General features: G+C 33.9%; 1 protein-coding gene across 2 annotated transcripts in view; it reads left to right on the top strand.

Moving 5' to 3' along the window:
* MDGA2 (MAM domain containing glycosylphosphatidylinositol anchor 2) overlaps nucleotides 1-26,052 on the top strand; it is an 865,051-nt gene that overhangs the window by 735,526 nt on the left and 103,473 nt on the right. For both annotated transcript variants that reach the window (XR_006704997.1, XM_045450889.1), the window contains exon 9: nucleotides 5,720-5,989. Coding sequence is in view for 1 of the 2 variants with exons in the window: in XM_045450889.1 (XP_045306845.1) it covers nucleotides 5,720-5,989 (270 nt within the window). In the remaining variant the exon portion in view is untranslated. The remainder of the gene's footprint in view (nucleotides 1-5,719; nucleotides 5,990-26,052) is intronic.

Here is a 26,052-nt window from a genome sequence, read left to right as displayed (position 1 = left end):
GATTTTGGCTCTGGTCCTGTTCCCACAGTTGTGAGATTGAGCCCGGCATCCAGTTCTGTGCTGGGCGTGGAGTCTGCTTAAGATTCTCTCTGTCCCTCTCCCTCTGTCCTTCTTCCACTTGCTCTCTCTCTCTCTTAAAAAATAAAAAAAATTCTTCCAATGCAAACAATCAAAAAATGCTGCAAAATTTCTAAAAAATATTATTGAAAGTATTAAAACGTTTATTTTAAAAATACAATGTCAAATTTATTAGAAAGCAGGACAATGAGGCTAATCTTGCCCCAAGGGCATTTGCTGATGTGGGAGAATTTAAGCTTCAGTTTTGATGACATTTCTAGTCGATTACAATCTAACCAGAGTATTTCCTGGAGAAAAGTTCTACCCATAGAAGTTGGAACTCGAAGGACTATATCCATAGGATAAGAGTAAAGTAGGCATAAACCCAGTCTACATATTCCTATTCCCGAGTGAGTGCAAAGAAAGTTGTCTTTGAAGTGAGCAGGGTAAGGGTGATGTGGGATCACATACTGTACATTATAATCACAAGTTGCCTCTTTGGAGGATTTTTAATGAAAATTCATATCACTTGGGTGATTAAAATAAAACCTCAAGCCATGAACCTAGATTAATGTGATCCTAGACATTGATATCAGTAGTTGCCTATAGACACATATCTCTCTAGAGGAAGAAATCATCATCTTAGATATTTAAAAATTCCCATATTTTTACAGGACATTGAATAGCACAGAGTCAAAATTAACCGAGAATACACAGCAACAAAATACCATCAGAGAAAACAAACAAAAAACATCTTTAAAGCCATATAGAAATATCAGACAGTATAAAATAATTACTTCGTTTAAAGAAATAAGAGACAAATCTTACTACATTTGCAAGTAATGGAAAAGTATAAAAGTAGTGGCATAACAGGTATACAAAAAAACTATGCAGAACGTTTATAAATGAAAGCTACATTATTTTAAATTAAAAAAAAAAACAAATTAACAACTCAGGCAATAACAGATGTTGGCAAGGATGCAGAGAAAGCATGCCAGTGGGAAAGAAACTGGTGCAGCCACTCTGGAAAACAGTATGGAGGTTCCTCAAAAAATTGAAAATAGAACTACCCTATGACCCAGCAATTGCATTACTAGGTATTTATCCAAAAGATACAAAAATACTGATTCTAAGGGGCACATGCACCCCAGTGATTATAGCAGCAGTATTGTTAATAGCCAAAGTATGGAAAGAACTCAAATCTCCATTGACTGATGAATGGATAAAGAAGATGTGGTGTATAGAAACAATGTAATATTACTTGGCTATAAAAATAATGAAATCTTGCCATTTTAACAATGGGGATAGAACTAGAGTGTATCATGCTAAGCAAAATAATTTATTCAAAGAAAGGCAGGTATCATGTGATTTCACTCATAGGTTGAATTTAAGAAACAAAACAGATGACCATAGGGGAAAGGAAGCAAAAATAAAAACAGAGAGACAAACCATAAGAGACTCTTAAATACAGAAAATGAACTGAGGGTTGTTGGTGGGGTGTTGGGTAGGGTGATGGGCTAAATGAGCAATGGTCATTAGGGAAAGCACTTGCTGGGATAAGCACTGGGTGTTGTATGTAAGTAATGAATTACTAAATTCTACTCCTGAAATCATTATCACACTATATGTTAACTAACTTGGATATAAATAAATAAATAAACAAACAAACATTAAAATAATAATAACATAATGGATGGTTATACCAGATTAAGTAGAACTGAAGAAAGAATTAGTGCTCAGAAGAATTTATTCAAAATGCAATGCAGAAAAAGCAAGAAATAGAAAAATTGGAAGAGGGATTAAAGACATGGAAGACAGAATGAATGAAAAAGACCTTCAAGTGAGGATAGAAAGAAAAAAACACAGGTATTATTTAAGAAATGACAATTTTCCAGGAATTTCTTAGGTGAAATATGCCAAACTGAAATCAACAGATTTAAAAATCCCAGCAGGTCCCAAACTTTTAGGTACAAAGAATATCCACTTAAAATCATTATATTGAAGCTATCAAATATCAAAGGTAAAAACATTTTGAATGTACCTGGAGGAAACAAAAACAAGAACTTTAAAGTGTGAGACTTTAAGCTTACTTGTCTATAGCAGTAAAAGCCATCTGAAGACAGTAGAACTATATCCTAATATGCTAAAAGAAAATCAGTGCCACCCTCTAATCCTATTATGTAAAAGGAAAATATCTTTTAAGAATAAGGCTAAAAATATATTTTCAGAAAATCAAGACCAGAAAGGTCATTAAAGATAATTCTAAATGACGTACTTGAGGCAAAATTTGGAAAATGATCATGGAATTTTAAGGTATATAGTGAAAGAATGAATTAAAGGCAAATGAGCCAGCATATATCTGAATAATTCTAAAAATTAGTGCAGATATAAAATTATAATGCTCAATTGTTTTTAAAAAAAGAGAGAATTAAAATTAGTAGCAGCAAAAGGGTTGGAATAATCATGTAGTCCATAAATCTAAAAGAAGACAAAGAAAAAAGCCCACAAAACAAATAGGAAGACAAAACAGTTATATTTGTTGAGTACATCTGTACTCAAATGTATCAGTAGTCAGTAAATGTAAACAAAGTGTTAATTGCTGTGGGTAAAATTTAAATATTGCCAAGGTTTCTTGAAAAAATAGAATATAACTACATGCTGTTTAAAGGAGACACTTGTAAAATATAAGGATAATGGAACTCTAAAAGTATGGAAAAGACAGCTTGCAACCACTAACTAAGCAATGTCAGAGTAAGTATTAATTGAGACAAAATAGTTTTAAATAATACAACCTTAATAGCGATAAAGGAGGTTGTTTCAAAATGATAAAACCTTCAGTTTACCAATAAAATAAAGCAATTTTAAATTTGTATGTACTTAATAGCGTGGCCTCAAAATATGTAAAGCAGGGGCACCTGGGCAGCTCGGTTGAGCCTCCAACTTTGGCTTAGGTCATGATTTCATGGTTCTTGAGTTAAGCCCCAAGTCGGGCTCTGTGGTGACAACTCAGAGCCTGGAGTCCACTCAGGTTCTGTGTCTCCCTGTCTCTCTGCCCCTCCCCCCTCATGTTCTGTCTCTCTGTCTCCCAAAAAATACATGAATAAATAAATAAACATTAAAAAATGTGTAGAGCAAAATGTAGAGAAAACTATAAGAAAAAATTTTAAACTATTGCCATTTTAGAAGAGCTTAACACTCTTCTAAATTAATCCAAGTAGAACAAATAGGGTAAAAGCCCAATAACTATGTAGATGATTTGGATAACTCATTTGTCAGACTTGACCCAACAAACAGTTCCACATCACACTCCTAAACTTCAGACTATTCCTTCTTTGCAGGCATACACAGAACAAAAATTAGTCATATATTGGGCTATAAATCAGGCTTCAACACATTTCAGAAGATTGAAAAGACATGGACTATTTTCTCTGACCGTGATCCAATTAAGCAAAAATCAGAACAAAGAGATAATAAAACATAACCCATATATATTTGGAAATGAAGAAACAGTTGCCTACTTGGTATCCCTACTGTCTGACTAGCAGGTGCACAAGTTCAACATGTCCACCGTACCCTAAACTACCCCTCCTGTTTTCTCTGTCTTCGTCACTGACACTGTATCCACCTCATTGTCTAAGGCATCATTTGTGGTTTCACTGACATTGCCTTAGTTCAGACTTTCAGCAATGATGTTCTCATTTTCTCTGTAACTAGACTCTTTCCTTTGAGTATGCTCCTCCTATCTGCCCAAACATTCTTTCTAAAAGATCAGTTTAGTCATATAAAACCTTCATTTAAAAAATTTTAAATGGACCTTGAGGGTTTATGCTAAGTGAAATAAGTCAAACAGAGAAAAGCAGATACCATATGATTCCAGTTATATGTGAAATCTAACAAAAGAAACAAATGAACAAAACAGAAACAGACTCCTCGTAGATAACAGAAAACAATCTGGTGTTTGCCACAGGAAAAGGTGGTGGGGGTTGGATGAAATAGATGAAAGGGATTAACAGGTACAATAGAAAAAAAATTAATGAGCCTCACCACTAACAAGATGAAATCCAAACTCCATAACATGATATTCAGAAATTCTTGACTAGAGTCCCTTCCTTTCTTTCCATCTTTATTTCCTCTGAAGCACTCATGTACCTTTTGTTCACCAGCTATGCCAATTCATTTATACTTCTATGAACACCACCTCCTCTCTACCTTCTCTTTACCTTTTGCACATATTAATCTCCTTACCTGGGATGATTGATGACCGACCTCACATTTCCTATATATCCTGGAAGACACAGCTCGAGTATCACATTCCTTGAGATGCCTTGCCTGGTCAGTCCTCATAGTGTTATTCACTTCTTTACTTTCTACCCTAGAATTGTTTTTTGTACTTCAGTTTTGTAAATCAGCTATTTAAATAGCTGCCTGTTGTGTTAAATCATAAATTTCATGCAGACAGGAATTTTTTTCATTCATTAAAAAAATTAGCACTTATGTAGGAAGAGCTCAAAAATTGAATTTATGAATAAAATTAGAACAGTGAGATAGTTTAAATATATTTGTTGAGAGAAGCAAGAAGGATGAGTCAACAGATTGGCAATGAGAAGGGACAGCAATAGTACAAAAAAGTATCGGAATAACATGTAAAGAATATTGGAGGGTGAACTTAGTGCCTTTAGGCAGTCCTAAAACCTTTTAGCATCTTGAAGGAAGGGATGCCAGAAAGTTGTATGGCTTCTATACTACACAAGAGAGTTTGTACGGCTCTATACTACTCAGGAGAGTGTCATATACATCTAGTCAAGGATGTGATAGTGCTGTGCAGTGCAATCCTGAGTGGTCACAGACAGTTTATTTGATTAAATGAATCCTGTCCTTAGTGCCTAGGAAGTAATTGTTATTTATTATAACCATCGGGAGTCATGAGGTAAAGGATTATAATTTGCATACTCTATATAATGAGAAATGTATGTATGAAAAACTTTTTAGAAATCTTTCCATCAAAAACAAAAAAGTTAGGTATCTAATGTAGCAAGTTTTAATTATATGGAAAAAATCACAATTAAGGCAGATAAATGCATCATTGCAGTGAGTTAGAAACCTCATCCACCTGTGTTATAATTTGCAAAGTTTGCTTAAGGTTTACCCATGAATATTATGAATTTTAGTCAAATGTGTTCAGACCAAATAATTTAGAACATAAATTTATAAACTTAGGTTACCTACTTTATTAAATAATAGGTAGTTCAGAAGCCAAACTGGGAATAATTAGAATTCACTGACTTGAACCAATGACTTCGTCTGTTTCAAAGTCTCATGCTAATTTGGAGACTGCATTTTACACCTACAACATCATTTGGTTGCTGGCAATATAAACATAGTCATGATGGTTTGTTCTGGGAAGTAGCTAAGAAAAAAAAAATGAACTCTGCTACTTTCACCTGCAAATGATATTTCAAGGCAGTGAATCTCATTCACTGCCCACAGTCAGTAAATGATGTTTCCCATTTCCCATCCCAAGCTAAAATTCCTGGTGTTGCTCTCCACCCACCTCTTACTCCTTGTTGCTAGATGTGTTCTTAAAAATAGCTTCTTAGAATAAGAATAGTCTTTGGCTCCTTGCAGACCACATGTTTTATCTGTTTTAACATCTCTTCTGCAGATCCTCCTGCTGTGGAACCAGCGTTCCTGGAAATTCGGCAAGGACAAGACCGAAGTGTTACTATGAGCTGCCGGGTCCTGAGAGCCTATCCAATACGGGTGCTGACCTATGAGTGGCGCTTGGGCAATAAATTATTACGGACGGGTCAGTTTGACTCTCAAGAGTATACAGAATACCCGGTGAAGAGTCTTTCCAATGAAAACTATGGGGTTTATAATTGTAGCATCATTAATGAAGCTGGAGCTGGGAGATGCAGCTTTCTTGTTACAGGTAAGATTCACAATATTTTTGCTTTTCATATATTTTTGATCAAGGGATTGTAGGCTTTGCCACTATACGAATTTAAAGCATTTTTCAAATCCATGAAGCACACTATGAGCAGTTTGACTACCATAGTTAGAGCTACTCATTTCTTTTCAAGGTGTTTGTTTTAGTAGTTAAGACAGTTTATATATGCCTATAAAATTAGAAGTTTATGTGAATTCAAATAGATTTGGTGAAGAGTTTGGTTATTTTGAGTGTTTACGTAATAAAGTGACAAATCTTAACAAGGTTTTTTTAGATCACGTTGCAAATATTAATACTAATACATATTTTCTTCTGCAAGTCTAAAATTGCTTGTTAACCAAGACTTGCTTTAGTTTTCTTAATAGTAGAGTGTTTTCTTCCTATTATTATTTATTTACTAACACTGAATCTTAATTTTGGTGAATCTTAATTTTGTCCTTAGCTTACCATTGGTTCATAGATATTCAGAGGGAAAGCAATAAAGTTGTATCTGGCATATAATAAATTTTTAGAAAGACGTATCAATCAAAACTTTTTCGTGCCATTATCTTTCAATGTATTAAAAGAAATATTAACTCTGTTAAATCTTATGTAAATATTTAAATTATTTTATAACCTATATACTAAGTAAATTTGTATAATTTTTGAGCTATGGGTTAGGCATACATTAAAAGGATATATTCCTTTTATTCTTTTTCAGTATTATTTAATTCTAGGGAAAGTTAGTCATAATAGTTGGAATGTTTATGCTAGTAAAAAATGAAACAGTAAATTGTTTATTACCTGAAAATCAATTATAAATGTTTCAAACTTAGTGAAATCTTGTTCATTGGTAATGTAAATTTTTATTCATAAGTTCTTACCGATAAGAAAATTTTCTAGACATGAATCACCTTGACATATTTTTGGTTCCTGAAATATGACATTAGGTAGATAAAATGCAATGAACTAACCAAAGAATATGAAGATGTCCTCTCTTCTGGCTCTTGCCACTCTTGGTTTTACAGTCCTTTTATCAACATTCAGTTAGACTTAAAAGATTTCTACTTTTCTTAAAGTGAACTATTAAAACATGGCTCCTGGGTGGCTCAGTCACCTAAGCTTCCGACTCTATTTCAGCTCAAGTCATGATCTCACAGTTTGTGAGATGGTGCCCTGAGTTGGGCTCAGTGCTAATAGCACAGAGCCTGCTTAAGATTCTCTCTTCCTCTCTCTCCCTCTCCCTCTCTCTCTCTCTCTTTCTTTCTTTCCCCCTCTGCCCCTCCCCAGTGTTGACTTTAAATAAATAAATAAATAAATAAACTTTTTTTTTTTTTAAGTGAACTATTAAAACAAAACCAGAAATCCCTAGGACAATGCTACTTACATGATGATCTCACTGCTAATTTTTATTCCTAGGCATATTTATAAGGGAAAGAGAATGGAGTCTGTTAGTCTATGGAGTAATTTAAGTGGCACAATGTACTTTCACTCTTAATTTACATATTATTACCCTAAATCAACAAGAATCTTTCAAAGGTGGTTGTTTTCCACATATTGGTAGAAATAGGACACCTTTTTTTCATTAACTCTCCAAAACAAAAACACTCCATAAAATTAACTACATACCTTTCTTCAAATTTTTGGACTTACATTCATTCTAATTTGTTTTTGACACTTCAGGCTAGTTTAGACAATGATGCCTTTGTAAGATTTTCTTGTTCTCTATCATGTGACCCAAATCCTATTTTCTGAACTGGAAGACAAACTGAGACCAGAAGGGAATACTTTTCCTAGAAGAAACCATTTCCCATTCAAGACCCATGGGATGTAGTAAATAGATTTTGATAGCTCCAGGAAGGAATAAGCCTGTTATGGGATGCCCCCACAAGCGAATGAATAGCTCCATGAACTAATTTATTTCCAGTGTGTATTTTTTATACCTTCAGGTCAACCTCATTGTTTCAAGATTCCAATAGTTTTGAAGAAAAAAGGAAATAATTGAAATCCAAATATTGTATAATCCAGAAAAATATACATTTGACCCTTGAACAACAGAGGAGTTAGGTGCACCAACCCCCAACATGGTAAAAAATTTGCATACAGTTTTTGACTCCCCCAAAACCTAACTACTTATAGCCTACTGTTGACCAGAAGCCTTACTGAGTATATAATCTACTGATACATATTTTGTACTATATATATATATATATATATAATATACTATATTTTTAAAGTAAGCTAGAGAAAAGAAAATGTTATTGGGGAGCCTGGATGATTCAGTCAGTTGAACGTTTGACTTCGACTCAGGTAATTATCTCTCAGTTTGTGAGTTTGAGCCCCATATTGTACTCTGTGCTAACAGCTGAAAGCCTGGAGCCTGCTTTGGATTCCATGTCTCCCTCTCTCTCTCTCTCTCTCTGCTCTTCCCCTGCTCTCTCTCTCTCTCTTAAAAATAAACATTAAAAATTTTTAAAAAGAAAATGTTATCAGGAAAATCATAAGAGAAAATACATTTACCATACTTCACTATATTTTTTAAAAATCTCCACGTAGAAGTGGACCTACAAAGTTCAAACCTGTGTTGTTAAGAGTCAATTATATAAAGAAATCTATAATTCCTTAGAATTAGAGGTCCGGAAGGAACAATGAAAAGGCATTTGTTTCTTCTATTAAAACATATCACAATTAGTAATCCTTATGAATTTGCCACAATTCAGAACTCTTTGAAGCTATACAGAAAGGAGCTCAGGAATAGAATATATACAAGGGTATGTATAATCTTTTTGCATATATTCTTTATCCACAAAGATCTTTGAAGACAATTCTGTTTACGTCCTGACAGCCAAATTAATTAATTTTGTTATTACAACTATTTTACCAAATTCAAGATCACTCTTCTACTAGGTTTGAATGTTATACAGTCACCCGAAAGTGAACTTGATCTCAGTACATATCAAAATATACAGAATTGAACTACTAGGGAATGGCAGTCCTCATATTTATAGTTACTTTAGCTCCTAGGAAAGCTAAAATTTCACACCTCCTTTTCCCAGTTATATCATGTGTGTGTGATGTGTGTGGGAGTATAGAGGTCGATGAGTGGGGTTGTGTTTGCTGAGAAGTCAGGGTGTGAGAAAGTAGGTAGAGATATTTTGGGAACAGTGAATAGCTTAGCTTGTAGTGCACTGTCCATGTTAGAAAATATTAATGACAATACCACAAAATACTGTGTATTTTCATTTATTTTATTTACTAATATTATTATGGTAAAGGTAAGCATAGAGTTGTTTATTGTTTGTTTTGTGGGTTAAGTTAGCTTTGTGAACAATGGTAGGAAACTAAACACCATTTATCATGTTTTTCTGTGAAGGAATTTTTACAAGTTCCAGGAAGTATGTATATACAGTTATATAAATTTAGATTTGTAAACCACTTAAGAATTGGATCAATGGAGACAATTTTAAATTCTTTTAAATGAAAACTATTAAAGGAGTAGTGTCTTTTTCAATGGGTAACAGTGGATATTTATTCTATAAGAATTTTTATTGCATAACTACAAGTTATAATTGAGCATAAAACAACCAGTGTGTATTCTCTCTACTGATGAAAATTTTGCAATCTGGAAAATATTTAACGCTTATTTACTGTGTACCTACTAATTTGCCAGGTATCAGAGATGACACCAGAAATAGAATAATAAATACTCTCTCCAAGAAATCTTCCACTATCATGTCAGTTTCTAAGCCTTCTCGGTTTTATATTTGCTTGGTGTTTTGAATGTATCATTTTAACAATTTTATTCCTATTACATTTGTAAAGCCATATATTCTTTTATCTGAGATAGTATAGTTGCCTTTTATCTGATACCTGACTTTTCAGCCTCTTTCCCTTTCAATCCATTTTCCATACTGCAGGGCTTTATTTTCCTAGAAAATATATTTTACTTTTAGTGGGAAATATCTGTGCTCTTCATTGCCTTATAGAGGTGATAACATTAATTCAATGTCATGAATTTTCAAACCACTCATTAATATACCAAATGGAATGTATAGAAATACATCTCTTTGAGTCCTACCAATTATTTCACACCGTAGTCAAATTAGGTCATTCTGCTTCCCACCAAATCATTACACATTTCCAAGACTTTATGCCTTTGTTCACATATTACTTTATTTTGAAATACTTGCCCTTTGTATATTCCTCTACCAGAGTAATGGCGGCCCTCGTATAAGCCTTTACCAGGGTCATTTTGACTTTTGCTCCTCAGCCAAATAGAGATGTGTAGGTTGTAATAGTGTATTATTTTACAATTCACAAATTAATTATGTATGTTATTATTTGTCAAGTATCTGAAAATATCCATAAAACTCCCAAGTAACCATGATTTGAACAAGATAGAAAATTATTACACTCAGGTTAAACCTTAAAGTATCATTGCAGGAACTAACATAATGGCTTTTCCACAAAGTCTTCAGAAATTCAGGTTTCTACCATCTTATTGCTCATTCACCATCAATAATTGGCACATCTTATAGCCCTAATGGCTGTTGAAGTCCCAGCTATTACCTCTACATTTCAGTGTGTTACCTCTTTTTAAGGATACTTCCTTAAAAAGTGGTAGTTTTAGATACCCTTTCTACTTGAATTTTTTTGGAAACAACTTAATCCTATTGATGTATCTGCAATAAAGGCTGTGGGTATTGATTTTTTTTTAGTAAGATTAAATCACAGGATTAAATCTAGGAATTAAATCTAGGAATATTAAATTGCCTTAATTGAAAAAAATACAATTAAATTAAATGGAGATTTTCAAGGAAAACCTGGAATCTAGGTTTTATTTCTGTAATACTTAACACTGTTACTGATAGTCAATTTTTAAAGAGCCATGGCCATTGGGCCCTTAGTATAATTTAAAAAGACAAGAATCGGGGCGCCTGGGTGGCGCAGTCGGTTAAGCGTCCGACTTCAGCCAGGTCACGATCTCGCGGTCCGTGAGTTCGAGCCCCGCGTCAGGCTCTGGGCTGATGGCTCAGAGCCTGGAGCCTGTTTCCGATTCTGTGTCTCCCTCTCTCTCTGCCCCTCCCCCGTTCATGCTTTGTCTCTCTCTGTCCCAAAAATAAATAAACGTTGAAAAAAAAAAAAATTAAAAAAAAAAAAAAGACAAGAATAGGTTTAATCGTAAAGCTTGCAAGATATTATATTGATGAGCAATGGAATTGAGGGTACTATGTTACTTAATGCTCCATAACCAATTACTACAAACTGAGCATCTTTTGAAACAGCACATGTGTATTATCTCACAACTTCCGTATGTTAGGAGTTCAGGTATGGTTTAGCCAGATCCTCTGTTCTGGGTCTCACAAAGCTGCAATCAAAGGGTTGGCTGGAATGTTTTTATCTGAATGCTTAATTTCAGAGAGGAAGTTGAATCATGTCCAAACCTATTAAGGTTTTTGAGAGAATTAATTTCCTAATGGTTGTATGATAGAAGGCCCAAGTGTTTTGCTCCTTGTTGGCTGAGGCCACTTTCATGTCCTAGAAGATGCCTGCACATCCTAGAGACCACCCATAATTCTTTGTCATGCGGGTTTTTCCAAAATGGCTATCTACTTCATCAAGCCAGCAAGAGGAATCCCTAGCTCTAGTCAGCTAAGATGGAATCTTGTATGTCATAACAATTACTGAACTGATACCCCATCTTAATTTCTCCCCACTTTCAATGGGAAAGAATTATACACAAAGACATGAAAACCAGGGTTAAGAATCATTGAAAGTCAACTTAGGGTTTCCCTGCCACAAATACAAATTTCCTGCCACAAGGAGTATTTTTTAATGTTTTGTTTTGTTTTGTTTTGTTTTGTTTTGTTTTGAGAGAGAGAGAAAGTGAGGGAGGTGCAGAGAGAGGGAGACACAGAATCGGAAGCAGGCTCCAGGCTCCGAGCTGTCAGCACAGAGCCCGATGCGGGGCTCGAACTCACGGACGTGAGATCATGACCTGAGCTGAAGTCGGACGCTCAACCGACTGAGCCACCCAGGTGCCCCTAGGAGTATTTTTTAAAATTTTTTAATGTTTATTTATTTTTGAGGGATGGGGGAGGGGCAGAGAAAGGGAGACACAGAATCTGAAGCAGGCTCCAGGCTCCAAGCTGTCAACACAGAGCCCGATGCGGGGCTCCAACTCACGAACTGTGAGATCATGACCTAAGCCAAAGCTGGATGCTCAACCAACAGTACTGAGCCAACCAGGCACCCCAAGGAATATTTTTTAAATACAGCCTACATATGAAGGAGACTACTGTATCTAAGGCAATATTGAAAAAAATCCTTCATAGTTTACCTTCTTCAGTAAACATGGCAAATAAGGTTCAACCAACCAAAAATTTGCCTGTGATTGTTTCTTTTGCCTCTAGTTTAGAAATATTTGTGCTAGGATTCTGCACAATTTTCCTGTGATATAGTACAATATTTAGATTTATGCATTAGAACTGCTGTTTTCTCCATGTCCAGCAACAGCAGATAAGACACATAACTATAATTAGATTCTAGAGGACAAATAAGGCAAAGGTGACAGTTTTTTGAAAAGGAGTACATGTTATCATTCAGTAAATGTAAAGAAATTCAGATTGACTAAGAGCTGTAATATTGCCCAAAACAATATGTTGGAAGACTCTAGCATTGCTTAGTTTTGAAGACGAAAGAGGAAGAAATGATAACCAAATCGCTCCAAATCAAAATATCAAAATATTTTATTCTTGTTTTCTAATGTCAGATTGAATTATATAGTAACTATATGGAAAATGTATTTTATTCTACGGTAATGCATATGTTTGTTCTATTCAGCCAAATACTTGTTTCTTATGAATATCTAAAAATAGGCAATATAAGATTATGGATATATCATTAACAGCTATCAGAAGTAACAGCAAATGAAATGATGGAAAAAATAATACCTACTAAAATTTCCTGGTGATAACTCTAAAAGACAAGAAACTTCTATGTGAAATCAAATATTTTTTAGGGCAGAATTCTATTAAACTTTTTAAAGTTTTATTTATCATAATAGATAAACTAGTGGCCAATGTTTCAGCCAGATTATGAATTATAGTTATTTTTTTAAAATATAGAGTAAGAGTGCTCCTGGGTGGCTCAGTTGGTTAAGCATCCGACTCCTGATTTCACCTCAGGTCATGATCTCATGGTTCATGAGTCCAAGCCCCACAATGTGCTCTGTGCTGACAGTGCAGAGCCTGCTTGGGATTCTCTCTCTCTCCTCTCTCTGCCCCTCTCACACATTCTTTTTATCTCTCTCTGTCTCAAAAATAAAGAAATAAAATTTAAAAATTTAAAAATATGGAGTAGAAAATGCATAATATATTCTAACAACTCTTAATGTGTACCATTCTATAGTGTATAAGCTGATTCCACGTGTATCTTTTTCATTTCATTCCTGTGTGTGAATTTACTCTTCAGAGTAAAAAAAAGTGATAGAATTCAAGCAATGCTGAAGGAAGCTAGGATTTTTAGCTCAGCAAAATGATGTATACCTCCCCTTAAAATTTCTGACATCCTGGTAAGATATCAGAATGATTAAACCTTAGAAAATAAGGGTCACGTATGAAAGTAAGGGTCTATTCTAGATACTTCCTAACCAAGGCTAACACCAAGCCCTCATAACATGGGCAGGCAGAATTTCGAAGTTGGCTCCCACCAAGCTGGAAGAGCTTGGGAAATGCCCTAAGTTCTCCATTGTTTTCACTCCAGTAAAATGTAAAAAGCTAGCATACAAAAGCATCAGGTGGTCAGCTGATAACTGAATTACCTATTAGAATAAACACAACAAAATGTTACTCTTAGTTATGAATAACAGTGGTCTATTAAAAAGGAACCCTACGATAGCTCAGATGTTGGATATAGCAAAACCTAGCTATTATAAATAATTTCAAACTATTCAAGGAGAATACATAGTAAGATTTAAAGATAAATGCAGTATTTATGAGCAAATGGATAAGAAATTTCATTCAAAAGGGGAAAAAAACTATAAGAAAGAACTAAATGCAAATTCTGCCACTAAAAACTCTGCAATAACTGAAATGGAAAATTACCTGGATGGGCTTAACAGTATATTGGAAAAGTTAGAACGGTCAGTGAAATTGAAGACAAATTGAAAGAACTGATACAATCTGATAGAAAAAGAAATGGAGACTAAAGAAAAGAGGCTTAAGACATGGGAGATGATACGAAATGGTCTAAAATGAGTAGAATTGAAGGTTTAAAAGACAAGAATGAGATTGGAAGAAAAAAAAGTTATTCAAACCCACAGATCCAAGCATGAATCTTGGTATAGAAAGCAAGAAGAGTACAGAAAAAAACCACACTTACGTACACCATAATCCAACTGTGGAAAACCAAAGAAGGGGAAAATTTTCAAAGCAGCCACAATAAAAATGATGTTCTGATGATACGCATGACAATTACCTTCTCATGAGAAACAATATGGATTAGAAGACAATAGAGCATCTCTAAATCTTTAAAATTCTTTAAAGTATTGTCAATTTATAATTTGATATGCTATTTAAAAAATAGCATCGGGGCGCCTGGGTGGCGCAGTCGGTTAAGCGTCCGACTTCAGCCAGGTCACGATCTCGCGGTCCGTGAGTTCGAGCCCCGCGTCAGGCTCTGGGCTGATGGCTCAGAGCCTGGAGCCTGTTTCCGATTCTGTGTCTCCCTCTCTCTCTGCCCCTCCCCCGTTCATGCTCTGTCTCACTCTGTCCCAAAAATAAATAAACGTTGAAAAAAAAAATAAAAAAAAAAAAATAAATAAAATAAAAAAATAAAAAATAGCATCAAATGAATGTTTCTGAACAATGAAATCTTGAGAGTTAGTAGTCAGCAAAACTGTACCACAAAATATACCAAAGGATACTTTTCTTATTACAGGGAAGGTTATCAATGGAAACCAAAATCTATAAAAATAAATAGTCTTTTCTTTATGGTTTCAGACCTTACATTTAAATCTTTCATCCATTTTGAGTTTGTTTTTATGTATGGTAAAAGACAGGGTTCAATTTCATTCTTTTGGATGTGGATATCCAGTTTTCTCAACACCATTTCTCATAATGTACTTGTGGCACCCTTGAAAAGATCAGGTGACCATATATGAGTGAGTTTATTTCCAGACTCTTAACATGTACACACACACACACACACACACACACACACACACACGCATTCATATGAGGAAACTTTTAGAGGTGGTGGGTGTCTATTACCTGGATTGTGGTGATGCTAACATAAGGTATACACACGTCCAAATGTACCAATTTGTATACATTAATTATGTGCAGATTTTGTATAACAATTATATCTCAATGAAGCTGGGGGGGAAATGAAATGAAGAGGATCAGATACAGTAAATAAGTGGGTAAAGATAAAAGACTATCTTTCTTCTTTTTTTTTCTTGTAATTTCCATAATATACAGCTATATAAACAAGGGTCAGCAAATTACAGCTTGGGAACAAGCCAACTGTTTTTTTGTAGATAAAGGTTAATTGGAACATAGCCTCACTTGTTTAAGTACTGTCTATGGCTGTTTTCGTGCTACAACAGAAGAGGTGAGTAGTTGTAACAACAATCATATAGCCTATAAGCCTAAAGTATTTACTGTCTAGTCCTTTAAGGAAAAGTTGCCCATCTTTGGTTTGAAACAAAATACTAACATTATTAAATTAAGATTTAACATATTTAGAATTAAAATATCACAGTAGCATAAATGATGGGATTAATTTGAATTATATGGTTTTAAATTTATAACAATTGTAAGGTGGGAAGTGAGAAGTAAATAGGGACTTCAGATAATCATGAAATATGAAGTGTGATATATAAAGTGATCTTATATTGACTCTAAACAGAATCAGTAAGTTAAACTTGCATAGTTTTAGCCATACAGAAACTTCTAAAACATCTTCAAAAAGTGGTGCATCAAAGGAATGAAAATATACTTGAATTTCCTCGAACTATCACAGGAAAAGAGCAATAATACATGAACAATAAAATCGTTGAAGGGACAAAGAAAATAAAGAGCAGGATAGTAGACATTAGCTCAGTTATACCAGTAATTACATTAAATGTAAATGAACTGACCACTCCAGTTAGTTGTCAGAAATCATGGGACTGGATTTTTTTTTTTCTAAAAAGCAAGCTATTTACAAGGTACACCCTCCTGTCTACAGGAAAAAAAAAAAAACATTAAATAGAAAGACACAGAGGCAGAAAGTTAAAGAATGGAGGAACACACAGCATGCAAACAGCAGACGTAGGAAACATGACATAGGTGTATTATTATTATCAGACACAGTAGACTTAAAGACATAGAACAATTTTGGGTTAAAGAGGGACATTTAAAAATAATAAAAGAAGAATTTATAGGGAAGACATAGCAGTTCTACATATGTGTATGTCTCTAATAATAGAGCTGTAAAATTCATAAATACAAAAGTGCCAGGAGAAATAGACTATTCCATAATTATAGCTGAAGATTTTAACATTTATCCATGAATAATTGATAGAATATGTACCCAGAAAATCACTGATGTTTTAGAAGATCTAAGCTATATTATCAAACAATTTAAACTAATTGATATTTATAGATCATTATACCCAAAGTTGTAAACTATACATTATTTCATGTACACAGGGAATGCTCAGTAAGCTAGATAATACGCTGACCAAACATTTTCCTTCTAAAATTGGGAGTAAGACAAAAATACACACTTGTACCCTCCACAAATATTATACTGCAGGTCCTTACCATTGCATTAACACTACAAGGGAAGTAAATAAAATGCGTAAAAATAAGAAAGGAAGAAATAAAAATACTTCTTTTTTTTAAAGAGTTCTCTTCCTTTTTTTTTTTTTTTTTAAGTTTATCTATTTTGAGAGAGAGACAGAGAGAGAGCTGGGAGAGGCAGAGAAAGGAGAGACAGAATCCCATGCAGGCTCAGTGCTGTCAGTGTGGAGTCCAACACCGCACTTGATCTCACAAACCTTGAGATCATGATCTGAGCCAAAATCCAGGGTCAGGCGCTTAACCAACTGAGCCACCCAGGTGCCCCAGAAGTAAAAATAATTCTTTTCTCAAATCATATGGTTATTTATGTAGATAATCCTACTTGAATTAATAAGATAATTTAGCAATAGCAAAGGACATAAAATCAATCATATTTATGTATAAAATAAAATATGTAAAATCAATCATTTATGTGTAACAGCTACAAAAATTTGAAATTGAAATGTAAAAAATACCATTTCCAATTTAAATTACCATTTCAAAATATGAATAAATTTAATAAAATATGCACAAGATATACATTTGAACAATAAAAAAAATTGCTCAGGAAACTAAACAAGACCTAAACAAATGGAGAAGTACACACTCATGGATTGGAAGAATGAATATTGTTTTGATGCTTATTTTCTCCAAATTGATCTATAGATTCAATTCACTCCCAACAAAATTTCCAGCGTTTTCTTTTTCTCTCTCTCTCTTTCTTTCTTTCTTTCTTTCTTTCTTTCTTTCTTTCTTTCTTTCTTTCTTTTTCTTTCAATGGGACTTGAAATGCTTGAGTTTTTATTTGGAAAACTAAGGTTCAACAATATTTAGGCCTCTGTTGGAGAAAAAGAATAAAGTTGGAGGCCTCGTACTACCTGATTTCAAGGCTTACTCTAAAACACAATGATCAAGATAGTGTAGTTTTTGTATAAAACTATACACAAGGAAGGATCAATCAGACAAAATAGAGAATGAAGAAAAAGACATCTATGGTTATATAGAGGATATGGTCAATTGAATTTTTCAAAGTCACCAGCATAATCCATTGCAGAAATCGTAGTTGACTGAATAAGTTGTGTTAGTTCTGGATGCATCCATATTGAAAAAAATAAATCTTAAACAATACCTTACACTGCTCACATGATTAAGATCAACTGTAGATGTAAATATAAGAAACTAGAACTGTAAGGGCACCAGGAGGGCTTAGTCGGTTAAGCATCCAACTCTTTGATTTCCACTCAGGTCATTATCATGGTTCATGGGATTGAGCCCCAGGCGGGGCTCAGCACCAACAGCCTGAAGCCTACCTGGGATCCTCTCACTCCCTCTCGCTCTGTCCCTCCCCTGCTTGTGCTCTCACTCTTTCTTTCTCTCAAAATAAATAAACTTTATTAAAAAAAAAATAAACTAAAGCTATAAAATTCTAGAAGAAAACATAGAAGAAAATCTAGGCAAATTTGGTATAGGCAAATATTTCTTAGAAAGTAAACAAACAAAAGCCCCATTCATTAAAGAATTATGCATCAGAGGTCATTAAAACTTTCTGCTCTTCAAAATACATCATTAAAAAATAAAAAGGCAAGACATGGACTAGAAGAAAATATGTTGCAAAGGTTTGTATCCAGAGTATGTAAATAATTTTTAAAACTCAATAGTAAAACAAATAGTCCAATTAAAAATTGACAAAAAACTTCAATAGACACTGCAGAAAAGAGCATACCGTTGACCAATAATTGTATAAAGGCCTGTCACTATCATTAGTTATTGTAGAAATGGAATTTAAACCACAATGAGATGACACTACACACACATTTTAATGGCCAAAGTTAAAAAGACACAATACCAAGTGTTGCCGAGGGTGTGAAGTAACTGAAATTATCACACACTGCTCCTGAAAATGTATAATGAGATTACTTTTGTGAAAATGGATTGTCTCTTGTAAATGTAAACATGCACTTACCAAGTAATCTGGCAATTCAATTGCTAGATGATTACCCTACAGAAATAAAAGCAATGTCTATATAAAGATTATGTACAAACTTTAAGAGCAGCTTTATTTGTAATAGCCTCTAACGAGAAACATTCCAAATATCCATCAACAAGTGAATGGATAAACAGCTTACTCATGAAATGGAATTATACTCATAAAAATGGAAAAAAATGTGAAAAATTACTGGTAGAGTATGTGGATGAATGGCTTTCAGAAACAGTATGTTGAGTGAATACAACCTGACACACAAAAAGTGCACTATTTATGGTTCCTTTTATACAAATTTCATGAATAGGCCAAACTAACCTTTAATAATAGAAACTAGTACATTTTACTGTATGGAAATCATATCTCAATTACGTATTACCAGATAAATGATATTTGCCAACTAAAGTAGTATTGGGAATAGGAGGTATTTTATAATATAAAGATGCTTGCTCTATTTAATGTTATCATATAATATACTTATTCTAGTGCATATTTTGTTACTACATTCAGGGTAATTCAAAAAAATTGGTTGTTCCTCAAAAATCCTTTGTTACTTTTTCCTCCACTAACCTCTAAACTCCTTTCCTTCAGATGGACACACTAAACTGGTTGTCTTCATGGTATTTCCCCTCACCATGATAACCACTATGATCTTTTCTCAATTGTATCCCTTACTTTAAGAGATAGTGACTATTACATTAAGAATATAGAATGACCTAATATGTTGGTAACAAAACTTATACATACAAGTTAAATCAGAGAGCAATGAATCAGGTTTTGGAGGGTTACCATTTTGTAAGCAAGACTGTCACTACGGGATACAATGAAGGGAAAATAGAGATACAAGTCTAGCAAGATAGCCTGCCTGTCAGATTCCAAAACTATTTCTCATGGCTTCCTGATATTATTTTGGGCAGGCATTAGATCCAATTTGCAGATGGTAAGAAACAGCCTGTAATCACAAATAGTTTCCCCTGAGAGAAAAGAATCCTCATATTCACTTAACAACCGGAGAAGAATAAAACAAAGAAACTCAAATGTAGAAAAGCACATATATGTATATGAATGTTATATGTTTAGTATTTCTATTATTTTCTTAAGGGTCTGTTTACCACTTAGTACAGTTGGATTTTTCAGGAGATATTGGGGGGTAATAAAACCAATCTTTGAAAGAATCAAAGGGCTTTTTAGTTCAATGGAATCTTAGCCAACTGCCAAACTTCCAAGTGTCTGTTTAAGCACCTGGCTTCTGTTTATCACCCTGAAGGGATGATTAATGGATGAGAACAGTGGAAAACTTGTTCCAAAGGCATGCCAAAAACCAGATTCAAAGTGGTCAGCAGAGAGATTACACAAATGATGGCTCAAAACCTGATCCATCGTTTTTTCTTAAGGGAGGTTTTGCGATGGACGTTAAATTGCAGAAGTCAAGAGAGGTGTTCTTTTTATAAATTCTTTTGAGGTTTTAGACCAGAGGATAAAACCACAGTCTGAAAATTTTGTATTACTTAGGTAAGCACAACTTAAGAAATCCACTTGTTTCATCATATTAATGAACTTTGTTTCGAAAAAACTCATCAATATGACAGTTCCTAGAAGCCTCAGGATCTGACTGCAGAGAGATAACGGCTTTGTGGTCAGATCCAGACCAGTGCTTCTTAGCCATATGATAAGAACAGTTATTTATCCTCTAATCTTTTTCTTGTGCCAGGAGTCATATTCACAGATCTTTTAGTTATTCTTAGAGAGTATCAGTGATTCAGTTTCAATAACTGGTTTCCTTTATTCATATCTAAATCCACTTTATTAATTCAAGTTATATGTTTTGAAGAAAATAAATGTTCCTAGAAGATAAACAGCATAGCTTCTGGGCTTTCTTCCAGCTCACTTGAACACCTCTCGCTCCCTGCCTAAATGACATTCAGTGCATTCATATTCAGCAATGGACCACCCACATGTGCAGCAACAGCTCTTGCCAAGAAGTTAATGTGGTCTATAAGTACACCATTGAACATTCAGCTCTCTCAGCCCAAGAGCCACTGGGTCAACACATCCATCTGTTCCCCTTCCATGCACATACCTCAACCAATGGTCCTTTAAATGAACACAAGCATTAAGATATTTGGAGTTGTTATGTTTTTAGGGAATGTATAACTTTAGGAAAGAATGAATACGCTTATTTGCAGCTTATTGTATATTCATTATTCCTGAGTTAAATATTTAGTTAATACATGTATCTGTCATTCAAGAGATTTAGTCAACCCTTATCTATATGAAGTCCTGAGTTGATAATACTTTCTGATAACAATATAACATGGCAAATCTGGTTTAGTGCCAGGGGTAAATTGTAGTTTCAGTTTCTGTACTCACAACAGACAAAGTAGGGAAGCAGGGATACTTTTTAGATTAGTGGAAGTGACATTTTATCAGCAAATCCATCTGTACAGTATTTGTGTGTGAATTAGGGAAAAAGTCCCCATTATTGAAGCAGATATGGCTCCAATACCAGGGTAGAAGCAGTTGCAAGACGAATAGAGCCTGAATTTCAGCCCAACTCACCCCTTCAGCCAGACACACTTGGTAGTGACCAACCATTTCCAAAGATGTTGGATGTTAGAACAAAAAAGGACTTTGGACAGTGTGGGTTCAGAATGTAGCTTTGTTACTGGATGGTTGCTTACTATAGGGCAAGCTGTTTAAGACTGCTAATCTTCACTTTAATCTTTTGTGGAAAGAAAATGATAAGAATATTCTCATCCTGCAGGGGATTGCACATATTAAAAAAACATAATGTGTGCAAGTTGATTAGCATGGTGCCTGACAAATAGCAAAACACAACACCAAAAGTGCCTTAAAAAGATTTTTTTTTTTTTGTCTAGGAGAGATCAAGCATCAGTTCTTCCTTAAGCCTAGAAAGAACTGTTTTATTCCCTAGATTAAACTTTCTACTAATGCTTTAGAAGCCACAATTAGAATATTTTCTGTGATCAGGAAGAACAACACTAGAAGCAGGTTTACAAAGTTATTAATAGGAAGACCCCAATGGAAAGTGTTTATCCAGATGTATTTGTAGTATATAAAGAGAACACAAAATCCTTCAGTGTCAGAAATTACAAGACTGAACACCAAAAAAAATCGAATCTCTAATATTACACCGTCTGTAGGATTCTTTTCCCTTTTACACATATTCTATTGAAAATTTTGTACATTAGAGGGTTTTTTTACACATAGTTCCAGTTACATAATTCAGATTCAGATAAAATTTCCCCACACTGTACACAACCTTAAGGGAACTGACTGTGTCTTTGATAGAAGTTGGAATAAGAAAGAAAGGGCAGGAAAACCTGAAATGACTGGCTTTTGGATTACATGTGAGAAGCCTTTTGAGGGGGGTCCAGAAAAAGCAAGGGAAAAGTTTTGGAAGGTTATATTAATGAAATATCTTTTAATATAAAATGAAGCAAAATAGTTTTGTATTCTTTCTGCCTTGTATTTCCTGCAATGTTTCTAGAAAGAAAGATTTCTAAAAATTTCATTTTATCGTACCATTCTTGGAAATAATATACATTGAGGAAGATGGGGATCAGATCCTCTATTTGAAAGCCAGCTTTCTTTGAATCCTTAGGTGAATGGTGTAACCTTGCCTTCTCAGAAAATGTTCATTTGGATCTTTTTGAGGGATGATTTGCAAACCAGGCAAGGAAACTAGTCTGCATTAGTTCAGCAAGTATGATGTTCTTAGTAACTTTCAAGATTCACAGCTCAAGCCAAGTAATATCCTTTTGCATATTGGCCCTTCTCAACCTCTGTGAGACTAAAATAAGTTAATATTTGGGAAAGTAATTTGTAAACTGTAAGTTCCTATATAAATTTGAGATACAGTTTTTATCCCTTAACATTTTCTTACTCCATGAGTCCATGGTTGTAGTGGTAAATTATAACAGAATAACTTTAAAATGCCAGCTCCAGATGTATAATTTTCATAATGTCTCAAATACTGGACAGGCTAGTGGTAAGCAAAGGCTTTGGGTAGCTCAATGGCATACAAAGTGGGTAATGGAAGTGCAGAGTCTTTTGCCCTTTTTCTTCATGCGTGTCTCTATCAATAAGCAGTCATCTTTATTTCAGGAGGATCTCTCCACATTAGTTTTCTTTAGAACAGGTGGTTTTTATGCACATAACATTTACTTAGATATTTCCTTATAAAATATCACTGGGTTTATAAGTTTCATTTCAAAACTTTCTCTAAACCCTTAGCAGTTTCCTATTTACATGCCAAATGTGAGCGCTGTTTCATCAAATCCACATTGTTTCATCTTTTAAATTTTTTGGACCAGATCCTAGTCTAAACCTGTTTTGGAAAAAAAATCAAATTATTCATATCCAGAAATGCATCATTTCTGGCAAAGTCCATTCAGAGTTTTAGAGTGAGGGGGTTATTCATTTGAGTTGAAATGTTTGTTATCCAGCAAGTGTGCGTATTATTTTATATTACCCAAGACAATATATTTTTGATGTGCAAGCCAATAACTACTTTGTATAAATATTTTGTTTTCTAGGTCAGAGGTGACTCAATTGTGTTGAAGTATTGCTTCCTTAAAGTTTAAAGAAAATAAATAGGCATTCATTTAAATTTGTCCAGTTTAGTATTAAAACTTCAGGGGCGCCTGGGTGGCTCAGTTGCTTAAGCCTCAGACTCTTGATTTTTGGCTCTTGGATCAGTGAGTTTGAGCCCCATGTTGAACTGAGCTGAGAGTGCAGTGCCTGCTTGGGATTCTCTCTCTCTCCCTCTGTCTCTGCTCCTCTCCCTCTCCTGTTCTCTCTCTCTCTCAAAATAAATAAATAAACTTAAAAAAAAAAACCTACTAAAATTGCTTCAATTTCCTGTGCTTCTAAACCATAACAATGAAACCAAGTATGGACCTCTTCCTAGAGAATTTTAGTTTACTTTCTTTTTTTCTTTCCTCTTTTTTTTTGTGAGAGGCGATACAGCAAGAGATTAATATTTATTTAATATTATTTGCCAGTTGTATGATAGGTATTTTATAGATTCTATCAAATATAAATAGAATAAACTGTATATGCTAATCCATTTGAATCTCCAGAGACAGGTTTTTCACCAGTTATCTTCATAAAATAATTATTTTTGACAACCAGAAAACCTAAGTGAAAGAGTCCTTAGCAGTAACTAAATGGATCTATCATTAGTAATATTTGCTGAGTATACAATCTTTATTAATAATTTTTATTGTATTAATAAAGAATGTTAACTTTATATTGCAGATCCTTGCTCAAATGAAATTATGAATTCCTCCAAAAAGTGTCTTACATTGGGGGAGAATTTTTACAGTGAAAAACGTATCATATTAGCTTCCAATTGATGTGGATATGTGTGGCTTGAGCATTTAGTGTTTTGGTAAAACAGACCCTTTTTTTTCCAAGAAGTAATTTCTAAGCCATATTCCTTCTGCAACCCTACCTGGTTGCCTATTTCAGTAGCAGTGATTTCTTTCCTAATAATCAATCACAGGATTCTTGGTAAATTATAGCTTTTGCATCTGGTCATCATTTTCTGTTTTAGGAAATAGGCCTAGAGGCCGTTTTCTTGGGCCATCATTTTAATGTCCTTCCTAGAGATTAAAAGGAAAGCTAAATTATCAACACTGAAAGATGATTTTTAGAAGAATTTATATAATTCGGTCTTGGGTTCATTCTGCATTTCAAACATTAAAGTGAAATATTTTAATTTAGACAATTTGAAGTCATTATTGTTAAATAATTTTCCAAGTAGAAATTTCTATAAACATACTTCTTCTAAATATCTGACCTAAAAACTATCTGTAGAAGAAAATTGAACTGGTAGGATATTATATTCAAGTGAACTTACATTATTGAAGCAAACTATAAAAAGACTAAAAGTTTACACATAAGTCTGAGTATTTTCTTTCATTGGCTTTTTGTTAATTAAGAAAAGAACATTGAAATCATACTTTTAATTAAGTATTATACTTTCTGCTAACATATTTTGATAAAGGATATGGATTGTATGAAGCCATTTCATGAACATATCATAAGAATCCTGCTATATGGCATTTTCTCCATGTGCATCTTTTAAGATTATGCTAATAATCCTTATCAACTTCACAGGTATGTGGATCAAGCAAGAAAAGTTAATGCTTAATAATTGAGATTTGTCAACTTCTAGGTGATGTTCACACACATTATTCCCTTTGATCTATGTCAGCTTTTATTATATTAATAATATTCTTTGATGATCTATCAAAGATGATTTGATTATGCCAGCAGTGTTTATTTATTTAAATTTGAAATAAGTCAAAGACAGACAAATACCATACGATTTCACTTCTGTGTAGAATCTGAAAAACAAAACAAATGAACAAACTAAAAAAATTGAAACAGACCCATAAATACAAAACTGATGATTGCCAGAGGGAAGGTGGGTAAGGGGGTGAGCAAAACAAGTGATCCAGAATGTGAGATACAGGCTTCTTGTTATGTAATGGATATGTTGCAGGGAGAAAATGTACAGCATAGGAAATACAGTTAATGGTATTGTAATAGGTTTGTATGGTGACAGATGGTAGCTACACTTGCGAGCACAGCATAATGTATAGACTTGTGAAATCACTACATTTTACACCAGAAACTAATGTAACATTGTGTGTCAGCTGTGCTTCAATTAAAAAAAATACTCATTAATTCGAGTCTAAAAAAGGTTATTGAAAAAAATGTCATAACAATGACCGGTCATTTGAAAACATATTGACTCTCTCAAACAGTAAGCCAAAGTATGGATGAACATTTCTCTGTCTCAAGTACAAAGGCATTTCACTTTAATGATTTGGTTGGATAATAAATTGTTACATGTCTTGTAATTTTTTTTCACACTCTAAACAATCATTAACTGAGAGATGTTGTCATTGACTTCACAGCTGTATAATTTAGTTATGCTTTTGTTTCCTGAACACATATTGACAAGTTATCACTGTTGAAAAAACTCTTGGCATTCAGTTTATTGCTGCTGTGACATTCACTGTAATTCTAAGATAAATTGTTTTTTTTATCAGATACAAGTTTCTTTTGTCAGTGTTAGTTAGATATTTTCCATGTTTCCATTCTTCATCTTTCTAGTGAAATGAGAATACGCAGGATTCATCAATTCAATAGTAATTCCTTTATTACATTCTTTTAATGAGATAAGGCCTAATATTAAATATCATATAACTACCAAATAT

This window comes from Leopardus geoffroyi, chromosome B3 (assembly GCF_018350155.1).
Source record: "Leopardus geoffroyi isolate Oge1 chromosome B3, O.geoffroyi_Oge1_pat1.0, whole genome shotgun sequence".
NCBI classification, from domain to species: Eukaryota; Metazoa; Chordata; class Mammalia; order Carnivora; family Felidae; genus Leopardus; species Leopardus geoffroyi.
Note: the sequence above shows the minus strand (reverse complement) of the source record. Positions and strands in the feature narration are given on the sequence as shown.